At 48.3% G+C, this 14,585-nt stretch overlaps 1 protein-coding gene across 11 annotated transcripts in view; it reads left to right on the top strand.

Annotated features, from left to right (window-relative positions):
• FHAD1 (forkhead associated phosphopeptide binding domain 1) overlaps positions 1-14,585 on the top strand; it is a 130,805-nt gene that overhangs the window by 26,365 nt on the left and 89,855 nt on the right. For 8 of the 11 annotated variants that reach the window (XM_070511002.1, XM_070511000.1, XM_070510999.1 and 5 more), the window contains exon 4: positions 14,308-14,575. In XM_070511002.1, the coding sequence (XP_070367103.1) occupies positions 14,308-14,575 (268 nt within the window). Of the gene's footprint in view, positions 1-12,323; positions 12,522-13,696; positions 13,831-14,307; positions 14,576-14,585 lie in introns of those variants that run through there. The other 3 variants (XM_070511006.1, XM_070511007.1, XM_070511008.1) reach the window with 3 other exon arrangements.

Raw genomic sequence — 14,585 nt, 5'->3', positions numbered from 1 at the left:
AGGCCACAGGGCCTTCATGCCACATCCATCACATTTGGCTTTAAGAATCTGGGGCAGGTTTTTTTGCTGCTGTTCAGCTGCCTTTTCCTCCTTGGGCCAACATTAAAGTGTGTTTGCTCTTGGATGCTCCGGGGTCCACCGGCAGCAGCGTGGAGGGGCTCCTGGCCTGGCGTTGACCTGATCAAGGGTTCTTTTTTTTTTTATTAAAGATTGGCACCTGGGCTAACAACTGTTGCCAGTCTTTTTTTTTTTTTTTTTTTCCTGCTGTATCTCCCCAACTCCCCCGTACACAGTTGTATATCTTAGTTGCAGGTCCTTCTAGTTGTGGGATGTGGGATGCCGCCTCAACGTGGCCTGACGAGCGGTGCCATGTCCACGCCCAGGATCTGAACCCTGGGCCGCCGCAGCAGAGTGCACAAACTTAACCACTCGGCCACGGAGCCGGCCCCTGATCAAGGGTTCTTAAGACAGGTTCTAAGGGTCCTCCATGTTGGAACCACGTGAGGAGCAGACCAACAACGCAGATCCATGGGACTCACCCCGTGCCCAAGGACTCATACTTAAGAGTTGCTGGATAAAATACAATACACCCAGTTAAATTTGAACTTCAGGTAAATACCAAATCATTTTTCAGTATAAGTATGTCTCAAATATTGCAAAGGACCACTTATGTTAAAAAAAAAATTATTTGGTGTTTGCCTGAAATTCATATTTATTTATTCACTTATTTATTTATGCCAAATCTGTCAACCCTACAAGTACTTGGAATGGGGCCTGGAAATATGCATTCTCACAGGCTCCCTGGTGATTCTGATGCACCCCGAGAGTAGGGAAACCCACATTTAGAATCATTTATATGGAGCATTTGCAGATTTTTTTAGGAACCACCAAAAAAAATGGAATGTCGAACCCCAAGGCTGTAAATCCAAATTTGTGAAGTTTGAGTCAATGTTTCTCTAACATCTCTGATTGCAAGAATTTTTCTGGAATGTTCAATAAAGTTACAGGTTCCCAGGCTCCCTCCCTGGGAAATTCTGATTTTGTGGCTTGACAGTCCCAGGGTGGGGAATGATATCTGCATTTTTTTCTTTTTATACAAAGATATTTATTGAAATATTATTTATAGGGGCATAAAATTTGATACCTAAATATTCAGCAAGAGGGGGCATTGTTTAATAAAATACGAGGACTTCCTTCATATGTGGAATACTATGCTGCTTTTTTTTAAAAAAAGCTTTATTAAGATGTAATTGACATGCAATAAACTGCACATGTTTGAAGTATCTAGTTGGATAGGTTTTGGCACATGTATGCACCTGTGAAACCATCGCCACAATCAAGACAGTGAACATCTCCATCGTCCCAGAAGTTTCCTCATCGACATGGCAGTTGTCTCCTTGCTTGCTTTACGCAGCTCCTTTGAAGTACAATTTAAGTCACATAAACTTCACCTATTTTAAATGTACAATTCTGTCCACTTGAGTATATTTATAGAGTTATGCAGCCATCACCACAGCCTACTTTCAGAACATTTCCATCCATTCTCATCACCCTAAAAAGAAACTTGGGAGGTACTTAGTTCTTTTGTTTGTTTGTTTTTAATTTTTAATTCTTGAAATTGTGGTAAAATACACGTAAAATTTATCATCTTAACCATTTTTAAGTGTGCAGTTCAGTGGCCTTAAATACATTCACATTGTCGTGCCACCATCTCCTGAACGTTTTTCATCTTCCCAGAAGGAAACTGTGCCCATTGAATAAAATTCCCTCTTCCGTCCTCCCCCGGCCGCCGTTCTTTCTGTCTCGGTGAATCTGACCGCTCCAGGTGCCTCAGATAAGTGGGGTCTTACAGTGTTTGTCCCTTTGTGACCATCTTATTTCACTTAGTCTAATGTCCTCAAGCTTCATCATGTTGTAGCACGTGTTGAATTTCCTTCCTTTTTAGAGCTGAGTAATTCTCCACTGTGTGTGTCTATCGCATTTTGTTTCTCTCGTCATTGGTCAAATGGCTTGAGTTGCTTCCACCTTTTGGCGATTGTGAATAAGGTCTGTTAGGAACATGAGCGCACAGACGTGGAAGAGCTGCTTCATTTTAAGAGATGCTTCTTACATCAGATAAATGTGGGAAACAGTGATGAAGATCTCTAACCTTGACCAGAGAAGGAAGAGGATGCTTTCTCAAAAGAGAAACCAGTAGAGTACAGGAAGGGTCACTGACACTGATGATGCTATGCTGAGCGATTCCCCTGCTTTCCCTTATTTAACGCTTACAACAGCTTATGAGGCAGGAGCTCTCTTAATCCCCGTTTTACAGACAAGGAATCCAAAACTCAGAGAGACTAAGTAATTTCCCCAGGGTCACACAGCTAGTCGATGCGCATTAAACTCTATCCCCACCGGCAGATAACGGAGGGAAGAAAACCATTGAGTCTGATGCTAGAGGTAGAGCTGAGCAGTATCACCGACTGGTTTTCAAATAGAGCAAATCACACTTTTATGGTCACTTGGATATACACATATTTTTTAAACTCCTTTCTATATGCACTTGTGTCCCGCTTCGTTCTCTGAGTGACTGCAGGCAGCTGCGTGGATGTTCCCCCACGCCCCGGGCACTTAACAGCAGCCTGAGCCTTTCCAGGAGCCACTTTCCCCGGCAGGACTCCCCCCTCACACACACACAAGTACTCTCTCCTCCAGTGTTTGGGGGACCCTTGTGCCAGCGTCCTCCAGGCTCTTACTAATGGAGGGGCTGTGCTGGGCCTGAGCGAGGGCAGCCTCGTGGACCGAGTAACACATTCCTACAAATCCCACTTCCTGATGACCCAGACCTGCAGGCTATTTAAAAAAGAAAGGAAGAAAAAACGAAAGAGGAAGCCTTGAAGAGCATCTGTCATCAAATATTTTGAGGCCCAGTTTGTCTAAGAAATTTGTGGCTGTCTGGATTCCTGCCTGCTCTTGTTTCTCATTGATTTCTTGGGCCCCAGGCGAGGACGCTGTGTTTCCTCCTGGAATGGAGTTTCCAGGGAGGGCGGTCCTGATGTCATAGGGGTTGGCTGTGATTGGAACTGTTCTTTTCCTGACCAAGAATCCCCAAATGGAAACATCTATTTCAGGCTTTGTGGTGAGCACAACTGATTGAGGGTGATGTGACAGCGTTTTATTGGGGGAGGGGGCGTCGGGGAGCAGTTAGGGAACTCAATGTGTTTGCAGATCTCGGGGAGCAGTTAGGGAACTCAGTGTGTTTGCAGATCTCGGGGAGCAGTTAGGGAACTCAGTGTGTTTGCAGATCTCAGGGAGCAGTTAGGGAACTCAGTGTGTTTGCAGATCTCACAGTGGTTAGAGCGTTGTCCTGAAGTCGGGCTGAGCCGAGTGCAGTCCCACCCCTGCTCTTGTGCCAGCCGTGGGATCGGGCACAGGTGACTTCATCTCTCAAAGCCTCCAGTCCTCTTACTGTAAAACTGGGGCCATGATAGTCCCTACCACGCCGAGTGACTGCGGCCGTATGGGGCCGTGTCTGGGAATTGCTGAGCCCCGCGTCTGGCCCCTGTGATAGGCACACGGTAACTCTCAGCTTTGGCATCAAGGGAACATGCATCTTAGCAGCCAGGACGCCTCCTTTGTGAGTGTCCGTTTGGACAGGAAACCTCTCGAGACTTCCCCAGCTAACGGATGGATACACTTGCAAATAAATCACCCATGGAATGACATCCCAGATGGAAAAATGTAAAGAAAAGCTCTTGGTTGACAAACTATGTTGGCAGCCAGGCTGTGCCCAGGAGGGTCCTTTGTAAATCATAGCTCTTTCACCAAAGTTTAACCCAGGGCTGCCACGTTGCACAACCCCGGGGTCACCATTCACATCATGGGCCACATGGATGGCGCCCCCTGGGGTTGTGCAGGACGTAGCTGCAGGGCCATTTGCAATGCCTGGAAGCAACCATTAAGTCCTAACATAACCTCTGCCTCAGCACCCAGTGTGGGAGATTGAAGTCACAGGGTCAGGTGTGGCCGCCCTGTTGTGGACTGTTTGTTTTTGCTTTCTTAGTGCTTTCTGATCTCCAGGAAGGGAGGGGTGGAAACAAGCTGTCTTATTCACGGTGGGGTGTTCCTATAAAGCAGCTGGGTAAGGAAACCTGCATCACCCAAATGTATAAATCGTGTCTTTCTTGGTTCTGAAATATGGCAAATCTAATGAAAATGCCCAGAATGAAGAAAGGAAGCGGGGTGCCACAAATGCTGTGTTGGTTGTTTCACGAATGGGCTGACAGCTCCTTGGCCGCCGTCTTCCTCTCCCCTCGCACGGTTCATCCTCAGTGACTCAGGATCAGGCTCTGAGCTGACCTGACCACGGGGCCAGCTGGCAGCCTCCACAGCGGTACACATGATGGCCCGCCTTTGGCCTTCCCTGTAGCCTGCTCTGCTCCCTTCCCAGTCCACCCAGACTCTCCCATGTGACTGCTGGATCCCGTCCTCTGTCCTTCTTGCAACGTCATGACATCCTGCCCAGGCAAAGAGCGCCCTCTATCGCCATATTCCTTGCTGCTCACCGCTGTCAGGGGAGGCTCTGCAAGGTACCGTGAAGAAAACAGGGGCCTTGGAGTTGGCGAGACCCAAGTTCAAATTCCAACTGCAATTTATTTATCCTTCCTGGACTTCAGTTTCCACTTCCTGGCAAGCAGGCACTCATTAATCACAGATCCTCTTTTCCCCTTTCAGAATTTTTCTAGAGGTGATGGGACCGCCCCTGTCGTTGTATAAACTGATGCCCACAGAGTTTCAGCGACCTCCCCAAGGTTATGTATTGGCTACAGCCAGAGCCAGGATTAAAAGGCAGCCCTTCTGAGTCCCGGGGGGTCTAGGAGGTGTTGCCTACCGGCTTGGAGCACCAGGGTGCCGTGGGAGCCTGGGCAGGTCCTTCACAGCAGGGCAGGTAGGGCAAGTCCTGCCGATCCGAGGCCAACCTGCAGTTAGTTCCACGTGCTGTTGGGGAAGACAGATCGTGTGGTAGAAACGAAAGCCACAGATAATAGAAGAAAACGCAGCTCCAGTTACGAGCTTCGTCATTTGCCTCCAGCTTTCTGCCGTGGTACTGCTGCAGCTCATTATTATGTACCCGAAGTGTTCTGAGCATGTCATAGGCTCACAACTTCTCACAAACTGAGAAGGAGCTCTCATTATCCCTATTTTATAGACGAGGCACAAAAATGACACAGTCATCCGGTCACACAGATGGTGAGGGGCAGAGAAGGGAGCTGGACCAGATTCTGTTTAATGCTGAATCCCGTGTTCTTAACTAAAGGAGGGCAAACTACTGCCCATGGGCCAAATCCAGGCCGTCACCTGCTTTTGTAAATAAAGTCTTATTGGAACACGGCCATCCCATCCATTGCGTGTTCCCTCTGTCTGCATTCCTGCTACAACGGCAGAGTTAGCTGGACAGCTCACATGGTACACAAAGCTGGAAATATTTTACTGTCTGGCTCTGTACAGAAAATCTTTATCGACATATGCCCATACACTATGCTCCACTGCCTCTCTCATCTTACTGGGTTTCTGAAAGAAGAGCTAAAAGTAGAGGTGGGGATAGGGAGAAAGAACGAACTCAGATTCGGCCCTACTATGTGGCAGGAACTGTGCTGGTTAGTTGCTTGTGTGGTTAACCAAGGAATGAGAAAAAGCAAACAAGCTGAAAAAACAGACTTGAACAGGCTTTTCATCATTTCTTTAGAAAAGAGCTGAAATACATGGTTCTAAATATACATATATATGTATTTGCATATATAGCAATAATTATATTGAGATACATCTGATAAATATACTAGACATTAACATATAATATATACAACAGATACAATTAGAAATTTTACCTGTTTTTTCAATTGGGAGCTTTTCTTTTAAAACTTTGGGATGTTTTCCCCAGTGTAACTTTTGAAGCTGAAATCTGGGGTTGTAGTCTGAAGCCTGCTGTAGCTAGAGAACTGATTGTTTGATCAAAGTTTCTGTATGTTATGTTTCACTGCTTGTCTTATGGTCAGTTCCTTGGTCTTGAATCACTTCTTCTCCAGGCCACTGCTCTGCTTTTATCAGTTTAAAGGTAAGTTTCGTGCGTGATTACAGTCTGGTGGGTTTTATTTGAGCGTGTCATAACCTGTATAACACTTTTCATTCCGAGTACATAATGATGCTTGTGCTAAAGTCTCAGTAAGTGTGTTGTCCAGGAAATTTTATTGTTTGCAAGTGTCAGAAACCCAACTCAAACTAGCCTAAGCCAAAAAAAAAAAAAGGCTCATGTAACTCAAAAGGCCAAATATACCAGCTTCAGGCCTAGCTGGATCCAAGTGCCCAAATGATGGTCAAGAATCTGTCTCTTTCATCTCTGTTAGCTTCACAATGTCAGGCAGTCTCTCACCTCACCCATAGTGAGGTGGCCGCCAGCAGCCCCAGCACCCTCCAAACCTAGCAGCTCCAGGAAAAGAGCAAGCTTCTTCATTGGCTTGGATCATGTGCCTCTCCCTGAACCAGGCACAGAGGCCAGGGGCATGGAATGCTCTGATTGGCCAGGCCTGGGTCATGGTTCCTCTCCTGCAGTGGAAGGAATCAGCCCCACCAGAATTATATGAACTCAGAGTTATGGGGGGTGGGGGGGTCTCTTCCACAAAGAATTAAGGTACCCCTCCAGAAGATGGAAAAATGGATGCTGCGTAGGCAAAAACAAAAACAGATGTCCATGATATTAGGAAACGTTCCTCCTGCCTAAACGGAACCTCCCTGACAGGATTCAGGACTAGGGATTTGGGGGGGAAATGAATAATCCACTTCTCTGTTGGAAAAGTCCCAGGCCCGTCTCAAGGAAGCAGAGAGACTCGCTCCTCTGTTCTGGTGAACGAGTGTGGTGAGCAGCTCACGGAGTCGGTGGTTATTTGCCCATCCCTGGGGAGGGTGGCATTTCCATCTTCGTGGGACCTTCGAATGGATCCTGTTCTTGAGAAGCATGTGGCTTTGCCTGGACCCAGGGTTGAGTCACTGGTGATTGACTGAATGACCAGAGAGCACGGCCACCTCAAAACAAACCTCTTGCTAGTCAAGCTTTGTCATCTCCAACCTGATCCCATAGGATTTTCTCCACACTGTGCCTTACAACTCCTGTGGGGACCTGCTGACGCGATGAGAGATCCTGAGACCAGGGGTTTTATATCAAAGGAGATTTTTCGAGGCCAGTGAAGTGGAGGGCAGGGGGCAGCACGCAGCCTCAGGCGCAGTGTCCTCAGCAGAAACTCACACCAAAGGACTCCTGAGATCTGTGGGGTCATCAGATGTCTACAGACCACAGAGTCGACGTCGGGGAGGATGAGGGAGCGGTGCCGCCTGAGGCCTTGGCATCCTGGCGAAACAGCACCCAGGGCCAGCCCAGGAACTGGGGACCGACGGGGGCTGCCTGCCGGTTCCTCTGACTGATCACACTCTGTTGTCCAACTAGAAGCACGTCGCTGCTTCTCGTTTCTTAACTTAGTTGATGATCATTCACTCATTCATTCACTCTGTCAATCTGGCAAGACTGAACTGAAATAGGCCAAGTCTAGGGGTAGAAAAGGCTATTTGCAAAAATCTGGGTGTTTCCCCATTAGACTCTATTTCCCCTTTTAGAGACTGACCGGGAAGCTAATTAGAACTTGAAAACAAAAGAAAAACCGTAAGCTGGAAGATTAACAAAAAAATGGGAAATTTTGATGGGCCGGATCTTGTTCAACCCAGCTGGTAAAAATCCAAATGAACGACTTTTCTGAACCGCTCAAAGGGACCTACTTCTTCAAGCTCCAAAACCTAGAAATAATATAGAACTTGGCGGTTTTGTGTTCTAGATGTATAATCCTGATTTCTCACATTGCAAACCCTGAACATACTTTATCCTTCCCTCGGGGACTTAGAATTTTCGCCCTACTTTGAATTATGGCGATACCCCAGGAACTGTGGAGGTCAAGGCACCAGCAGCCGCCTCTGCTGGCTGTCGGCTCGAATGTCTGCCTTTTATAGTGTGTCCTGTCTTTCCGTGTCCACTGCCCCTCCAGGCTGTGGTCATTGTGCCTCCCTCCACCCTCACCCCACGCCACGGCCCTCCCAGTCCTTACAGTTGTGTGTTTACACGAGTCAGATTGAGTAAATAGGGGCTGGAAGTGGTCCCAAAGAACTCTCCTAGGAGTGGGCCACGTTAGTAGCGGCATAGGAATTTTGTACTATTTTTTTCTGGCAACTCAAAGTCTTTTTTTTTTAATTAAATAAGCTTTTCATTCTGGAATAATTTTAGACTTACATAAGAGTGGTAAAGACAGTACAGAGGGTTCCTGTCTACCCCCGTCCAGTTTTCCCATCACCATGGGACAATTTTCCAAACCAAGAAATCAACCTAGGCCCCTTATTATTAGCTGAATGTCAGGAGCCCTGCCCCCTCCAGGGCACCGCATTACATTTCGTCATCGTGTCTTCTTAGTCTTCTCTGTGACAGCTTCTGTCTTTCCTTGGTTTCATGACCTCGACAGTCTTGAGGAGGACTGACCCAGTATTCTGGAGAATGTCCCCCAATCTGATTTTTCTGATGTTTTTCTCTTATTAGACTGGGGTTATGGCTTTCAGAAAGCATGCCACGAAGGTGGCATGTCCTTGTCACGTCGTGTCAGGAGGTCCTGGTACCCCCACGACATCCCTGGGGCTGTTGACTTCCTCACTTGGTTAAGCTTGTGTTTGCCAGGTTTCTCCACTATAAAGTTACTATTTTTCCCTTTCTGTATTTATTTGGGGGCAAGTCACTTAGTATAACCCTCCCTCAGAGGAGAGGAGAGGAAGGAGCAGACGGTGGGCGTTAAGCTCCACCTCCTGGAGGGGCGTCTCTGCGTGTGCTAAGTTCTTCTACGAGGAAGAAGTCTTCTCCCCACTTATTTACTCACTCAGGCATGTATTTATATCTGCATGGACGTGTGTATACTTACTGTGTACTTCGGGTTATAATCCAGTCCTACATTATTGGTTTCATTGCCCCATTTATTCCAGGCTTGGCCCCCGGGAGCTCTTTCAGGTTGGTCCCTGTGTCCCTTGACTGCCCCTGACCTTTTGTTTTGCGCACTGCCTTACTTTCTGCTGCTACAACGTGCACCAGGCTGATCGTGTATTTTCTCTGCCGCAGCCCAAGCATCAAAGCCCTTTTTACCTACCCTCTGTTTGCCAATCGTTCAGTTCAGTTTGGTCAGCAAGCACCCCCGGTGAGTACCAGGCACTTTGCTGGGTGGTGCTGGGCATGGCCAGTGGTTGGCTGGTAAATGTTTACCGACTGGCTCTCTGAAAAAAGTAAAGTATGCGTGTATAGTAGAAGGTTTACTGATACCTTCTACTACAGTGTAGCACATTCTTTACAAATAATAATAAAATATACAATACTCTTTATTGTAAGTTCCATAAAGCCAAGTGATTCTCACAAAATGCTTTCATTGACTTTCACTGAACTTTCGTTTCCTCGGCCAACCCATCGTTGGAATTGACATACGCGAGTTCCCAACCTGAACATTGGTAGACGTTTTCGTTTGCATTTCCGAGTAAGACAAAACTGATATAAGAAAGACATGTGTTGGAAATTCACATGCTCATCAATGACATAACACCCTGGACAAGAGTTTTCAAATACTGGAAGAACATTTCCTCAATTTTTTGTGCTATTCATAATGGAAGGGCTGCAGACACGACCCGCTTTTATACCATCTGCGTTATTAACATTTTCTCCATCGCCTTCTTAGGTGTGGACAGTCAGCAAAACAAAAACTCAAGCTCTGATTTATAGCGTTTCCTGATTTGTATGGTGCAGATACTCCCCTCACGGCCGATTTCAAGTTCCCAATGAAACCTCGCTGAGCACAGGGTTGGAAACAGGCATGTGGTGGCACGTAATTACACAGCCTTTCCAACACACAATAACCTCAAGCGCGTGGATAAAAATAAAATATAGTGAACTAATTAGGAAGGGGTGAGTTTTAAGTATTTATTACCTCTGTTTCTGACATAATTTACTTGTAAGTTTATGTAATTTAATTTTTATTAATGGCTGTGTTTATCAACCAAGCTCACAAAATTCCTGGACGTTTAATCACTGGCTCTTGTGAGCAGGTACCAGCTGGCCCCCGCAGTCATTTGGGAGAGCAGCGACTGTGCCACGGGACCTGCCCGGATGGGCCTCGGTCCTCTGAACTGCTTCCAGGGTGTGGCATGGGCCATACGCATAACACTTGCATCAGAGAGTTCTCGGTGTTCCTATAAAATCCTGTGTCTGCGCAGTCCATGCAACATCCTGTGGTTTTTCACACCATCTATTTCTCATTTTCATTTTTAACCCAGGAAATCTCCTGTCCTTCACTAACCAGTCACCTAAGATCCTTTTGCAAGTAAGGAAAGCAAGTAGACGTCATGACTTCAGATAAGCTAGAAGTTCTAAGAGTACAAGTTTGAGACTCAAACAGCATCACCACTTCCTGGCTGTGGGACCTTGGGCAAGTCACTTAACCTCTCTGAGCTTCAGTTTCTTAATCCACAAATGGGACAGGAGGGGTGCCTCCCCCACTCCGAGATGATTCTGGCGATTAGATGAGACCACATATGTTAAGCACACAGCACAGACTCCGTGTCTACGTGGTAGTGCGTAGCCGTAGTAGGATCAGTAATCACTTGCAAACGGCAGAGCCCAGGACAGCTCTCCCAGAGCAAGGGCTACTTCCCCCGCCTCTACCAGCCTCGGGGGTTCTGGCGGAGTGCGTGTGTTCCCTAGGCACCCCGTGTGCAAACTACCCTGGTTTGTTCAGGGTGCCCCTTCAGCCTGCGCCCTTTACAGGATTAGAAACAGATAGCGAGAGAGAACACAAAGGACAAGGAGATAATCTGAAAAACACGGACGGTGATTTCCTGAGTAAATCATTGACCGGTGTTTGTTCAAGCTGATTTAACTCAGCCACGGGCTGTGGTCACAGTTAACCCAGCTGTTGACAACTTGCTATTTTAAAGACAGTGCGGAAGAAATCAGCAATATGACATATGCTCCCTCAAAAACGAAGGAACCAACCACACAACACACCATATGGTCAGCGAACAGAAGAAAGAAAGAAAGAAAGGAAGAAAGAGAAAAGGCATTTGCATGTATTTTTAAACTCGAGTTTCTGAGAACAGACCTGTGGGTGGCTGACCTTGACCCCGAGCGCCGTGTGCCTTCTAACGTAAGCCCAGCCCAGAGCTGGCGCCAATGGGAGTCTTTCCTTGTGTTTGCCACCCCCCTGCCTGCTTCTGTCTAGTTAACAGCAGCAATTTCTGAGAAAACCCTGACCTTGCGTAGGAGAGAGCAGCCCTGCTAACTAGAGAAAACCAGCTTTAACCACCCTCAAATCAACAAGCTTCAGAAGAAAACACAAAACTTTACTTTTTACTTTTGAACCCAAGGCTGATTTGGAGTCTGGGCTGCATTCACACATCTTTGGCATCTTCCCCTTGGGGCTCCTGTCGTCAGGGCTCCCTGTGCTGCCAGCAACAGAAACCAGCTCTAGCCGGCCTCCTGAGGTTGAGCAGCTCAGGATGCCGCCCAGGCCGGGGCGAAAAGCCAGTTTCCCTATTGGCACCTCCATGTTCACAGCTGCGTGGTCACAGCAGCCAAGAGGTGGAAACAACCTAAGCATCCATCACGGCTGATGGATAAGCAAAATGTGGGGCATCCGTATAATGGAATATTATTCAGCCTTAAAAAGGAAGGGAATTCTGACACGTGCTACAACTTGGGTGAACTTTGAGGAGATTATGCTCAGTGAAACAAGCCAGTCACAAAAAAGACAAGTACTGTTTGATCCCACTAAGGTGAGGTACCAAGAATGGTCAGATTCATAGACATAGAAAGGGAATTGTGATCACTAGGGGATAGGGGAGAGAGAAATGGGGAGTTTAATGGGATAGAGTCTCAGTTTTGCAAGCTGAGGAAATACTGAGGTGCCGTCTCCAGCTATGGGAATGTATGTAACACTACTGCTCTGTACACTTAACAATGGTTAAGAGGTAAATTTTGTGTTACGTGTTATATACCACAATTTGGGGGAAATAAAAACACCTTCCTTGTCTCCATGTCTTGGCTCACCTCCCTCGGCCTGGCCACACCCCCAAGTCCCATCTGGTTGCTCAAGATCCTGGTGTCCAGCCAGTTTCCCTGGATCTCCTTGGCTCTGATTGGATCACATGCCCCACTGCTGAACCAATCACTATGGCTGGGGAATGTGATTGGCTGGTTGCTTAGCCCCACCCACAACAGGGGGCTGGGAGATTGGAAGGGAGCATTCCCCAAATCTTTACAGGAGCTGAGGGGGTCTGGCCTGCCCACCACAGAAGCGGAGCCCTTGAGGCACCAGACGTGACTGCTCTCTTTGGCGCCCTTGCAGTTAGCTGGCGGTGAGGCCCATTTACCTGAGCATCCCAACACGAGAGAGAATTCCTCCACCACTACCAGTAATCTCTAGGTTTGTTTTCTGGCAGGCTTGGGGAAAACACATTAGAATTTCCCTCTTCTCGCCTGCAGCCCATTCATTCAATAAATATTTATTAAACCAATGGGAAAAGGTTATAGAAATGATTGAGGCAAGACAGCCCAGAGGAGGGGAAGGGTCGGGACCAGACGGATGGAGAAGTTAGAGCAGGGCAGGAAAGTAAAGAAAGGAAGAAAGCACAGGTGGAGAGACAGACAGATGTTAGCGGTGGAGAGAAATTCGAAACTACACGGAAGGTAGCAGAGCTCCGGAACCCTGCCAAGTGCGTTCGTTCCTGGAACATTTCAAGTGGACCAGCATCATTATGGATGCTGGGCCAGACAACCCCAGGCAAATGGGGCTTGATTTCCCTGAACACATTCTCACTGACTCCAAGAGAGTCTTAGGGGGCATGCACAGGCTTCTGACTCGCTGGGGAAAGGCTGTAGCTAAGTGATTGACTGGTTCGGGAGCCTGAGCGAGCCAGAGCCTTCCTCCTGAATGAAGTCCAGCTGCCGTTAGAGGGCGTTCTGGACGCCAGTGCTCCGGTCTTGGAAGCGTCCTGTCCTGTTTCTCATGATGTGTCTCTGGGCTTGTATTCTCCCCCAGTCTACAGAAAGAGAAATGACCCCGGGAAGAACAGATGGGTGACCCCACACAGGCGGCAAGTCTGTAAACTACCTTCTTCCTGGAAAAGTGCTGGTTTTTCTGCCAAGAGAATTGGGAGGGGAGGGGAGGGGAGGCAGAGACAGAGAGAGAGGAGAGTGAGAGCGGTCATCCGACCCTGACCCCAGCTCCCTCTCTGCCACTCCCTGAGTTGGGTAAATTCCTTGACCTCTCCAAGTCCTACTTGTAAAATAGGAGCAAGGAGACCTCCTCCCGTGAAGGGTGATTGTGAGGAAGAGAGAAGGAAAGTGCAGGAAGTCTCAGCACCCACTGAGGTCCTTGTTTAATCACTGGGCACAGGGGGGAGCCACCACTCAAGTTGTAAACCAAGACAAAAGCCAGGTGTCGGCGCCTCTCGGCGTTTCTCCTCCGTCCTGGCGTCAGGTGGAATTTGATGTGTTCTCCAGTGACGGTAGCTACAGACGTCTTCCGCAGGGTCAGCGATGAAAGCTTCCCTCAACAACAGATATTTAGGGAGCCTCTGCTGGAATCATGATGGATGTCAAGGATCAAAAGTTCATGAGACGGTCGGGGTCCCTGCCACCCCAGAGCTCTTGGCTCTCGGGGGACAGATGGAGAGATGCAGCGTGGATGGAAAGAGAGCATGTGGCCCCCCGAGAGCTCGGCTTGAATCTCGGTGATTTGCTCATTCGTTCTTTCAACCAGTATCTGAGGGCCTACTCTGTATGTGCCAGGCATTGATTCTAGATGCTGAGGATACGGTGGTGAGCAAGATAGACAAAAAGCCCTTCTCCCCTTAGAGGTGGCATTCTAGCAGCTCAGCAGCTCACTACTACATCTGTGATGCGGGAAAGTCGCTCGGTCTTGCTCAGCCTCAGCCTCAGAGCATCAGGTGTGTCAAATGAGGTCATGCTGTAAACCTCTTGTCAGGGAGCCTGGCATGAAGGCTGCACAATAAATGTTGGTGTGATAGTGTGCAACGTGACCCATGGTAGGGACCACCATCTGAAATTTGGGGGGAATCTGGGAGGGCTTCCTGGAGGAAGTGACTTATATGCCAAGACCTAGGGCAGCAATTATGTGGCTGGGACAAAGGGGTGGAGACCACTGAGCTGATTGTAACCTCCTCTGACCCTCTTGTCTGCTCCTGCAGGTCCCCTTCCCTTGGATGAGGGGCCCAGCGCCTTGGCCAAGGCCCCAGCCACCTCGGGCCACACAGCAGCCGAACCAGTCACCCTCGCCACCACAGATGCCTTTCTACCCGGGCATCCGGCCAGCACCAGTGCAGAGGAGCTGGTCCCAGGGCTTCCCCAGGCCCACCGTGGTCCCATCTGCCTCCCACAAGCGGCCCGTGAGTGCTGGCGGGAAGATGTTCTCCTTCAGGGTGGATGGCACCCACAGGTCCCCGATCCTCAAGCAAGGTATGCACGG

Source organism: Equus asinus, chromosome 5, assembly GCF_041296235.1.
Source record: "Equus asinus isolate D_3611 breed Donkey chromosome 5, EquAss-T2T_v2, whole genome shotgun sequence".
NCBI classification, from domain to species: domain Eukaryota; kingdom Metazoa; phylum Chordata; class Mammalia; order Perissodactyla; family Equidae; genus Equus; species Equus asinus.
The sequence above is the reverse complement of the archived record's forward strand: the minus strand, read 5'-3'. Positions and strand labels throughout refer to the sequence as shown.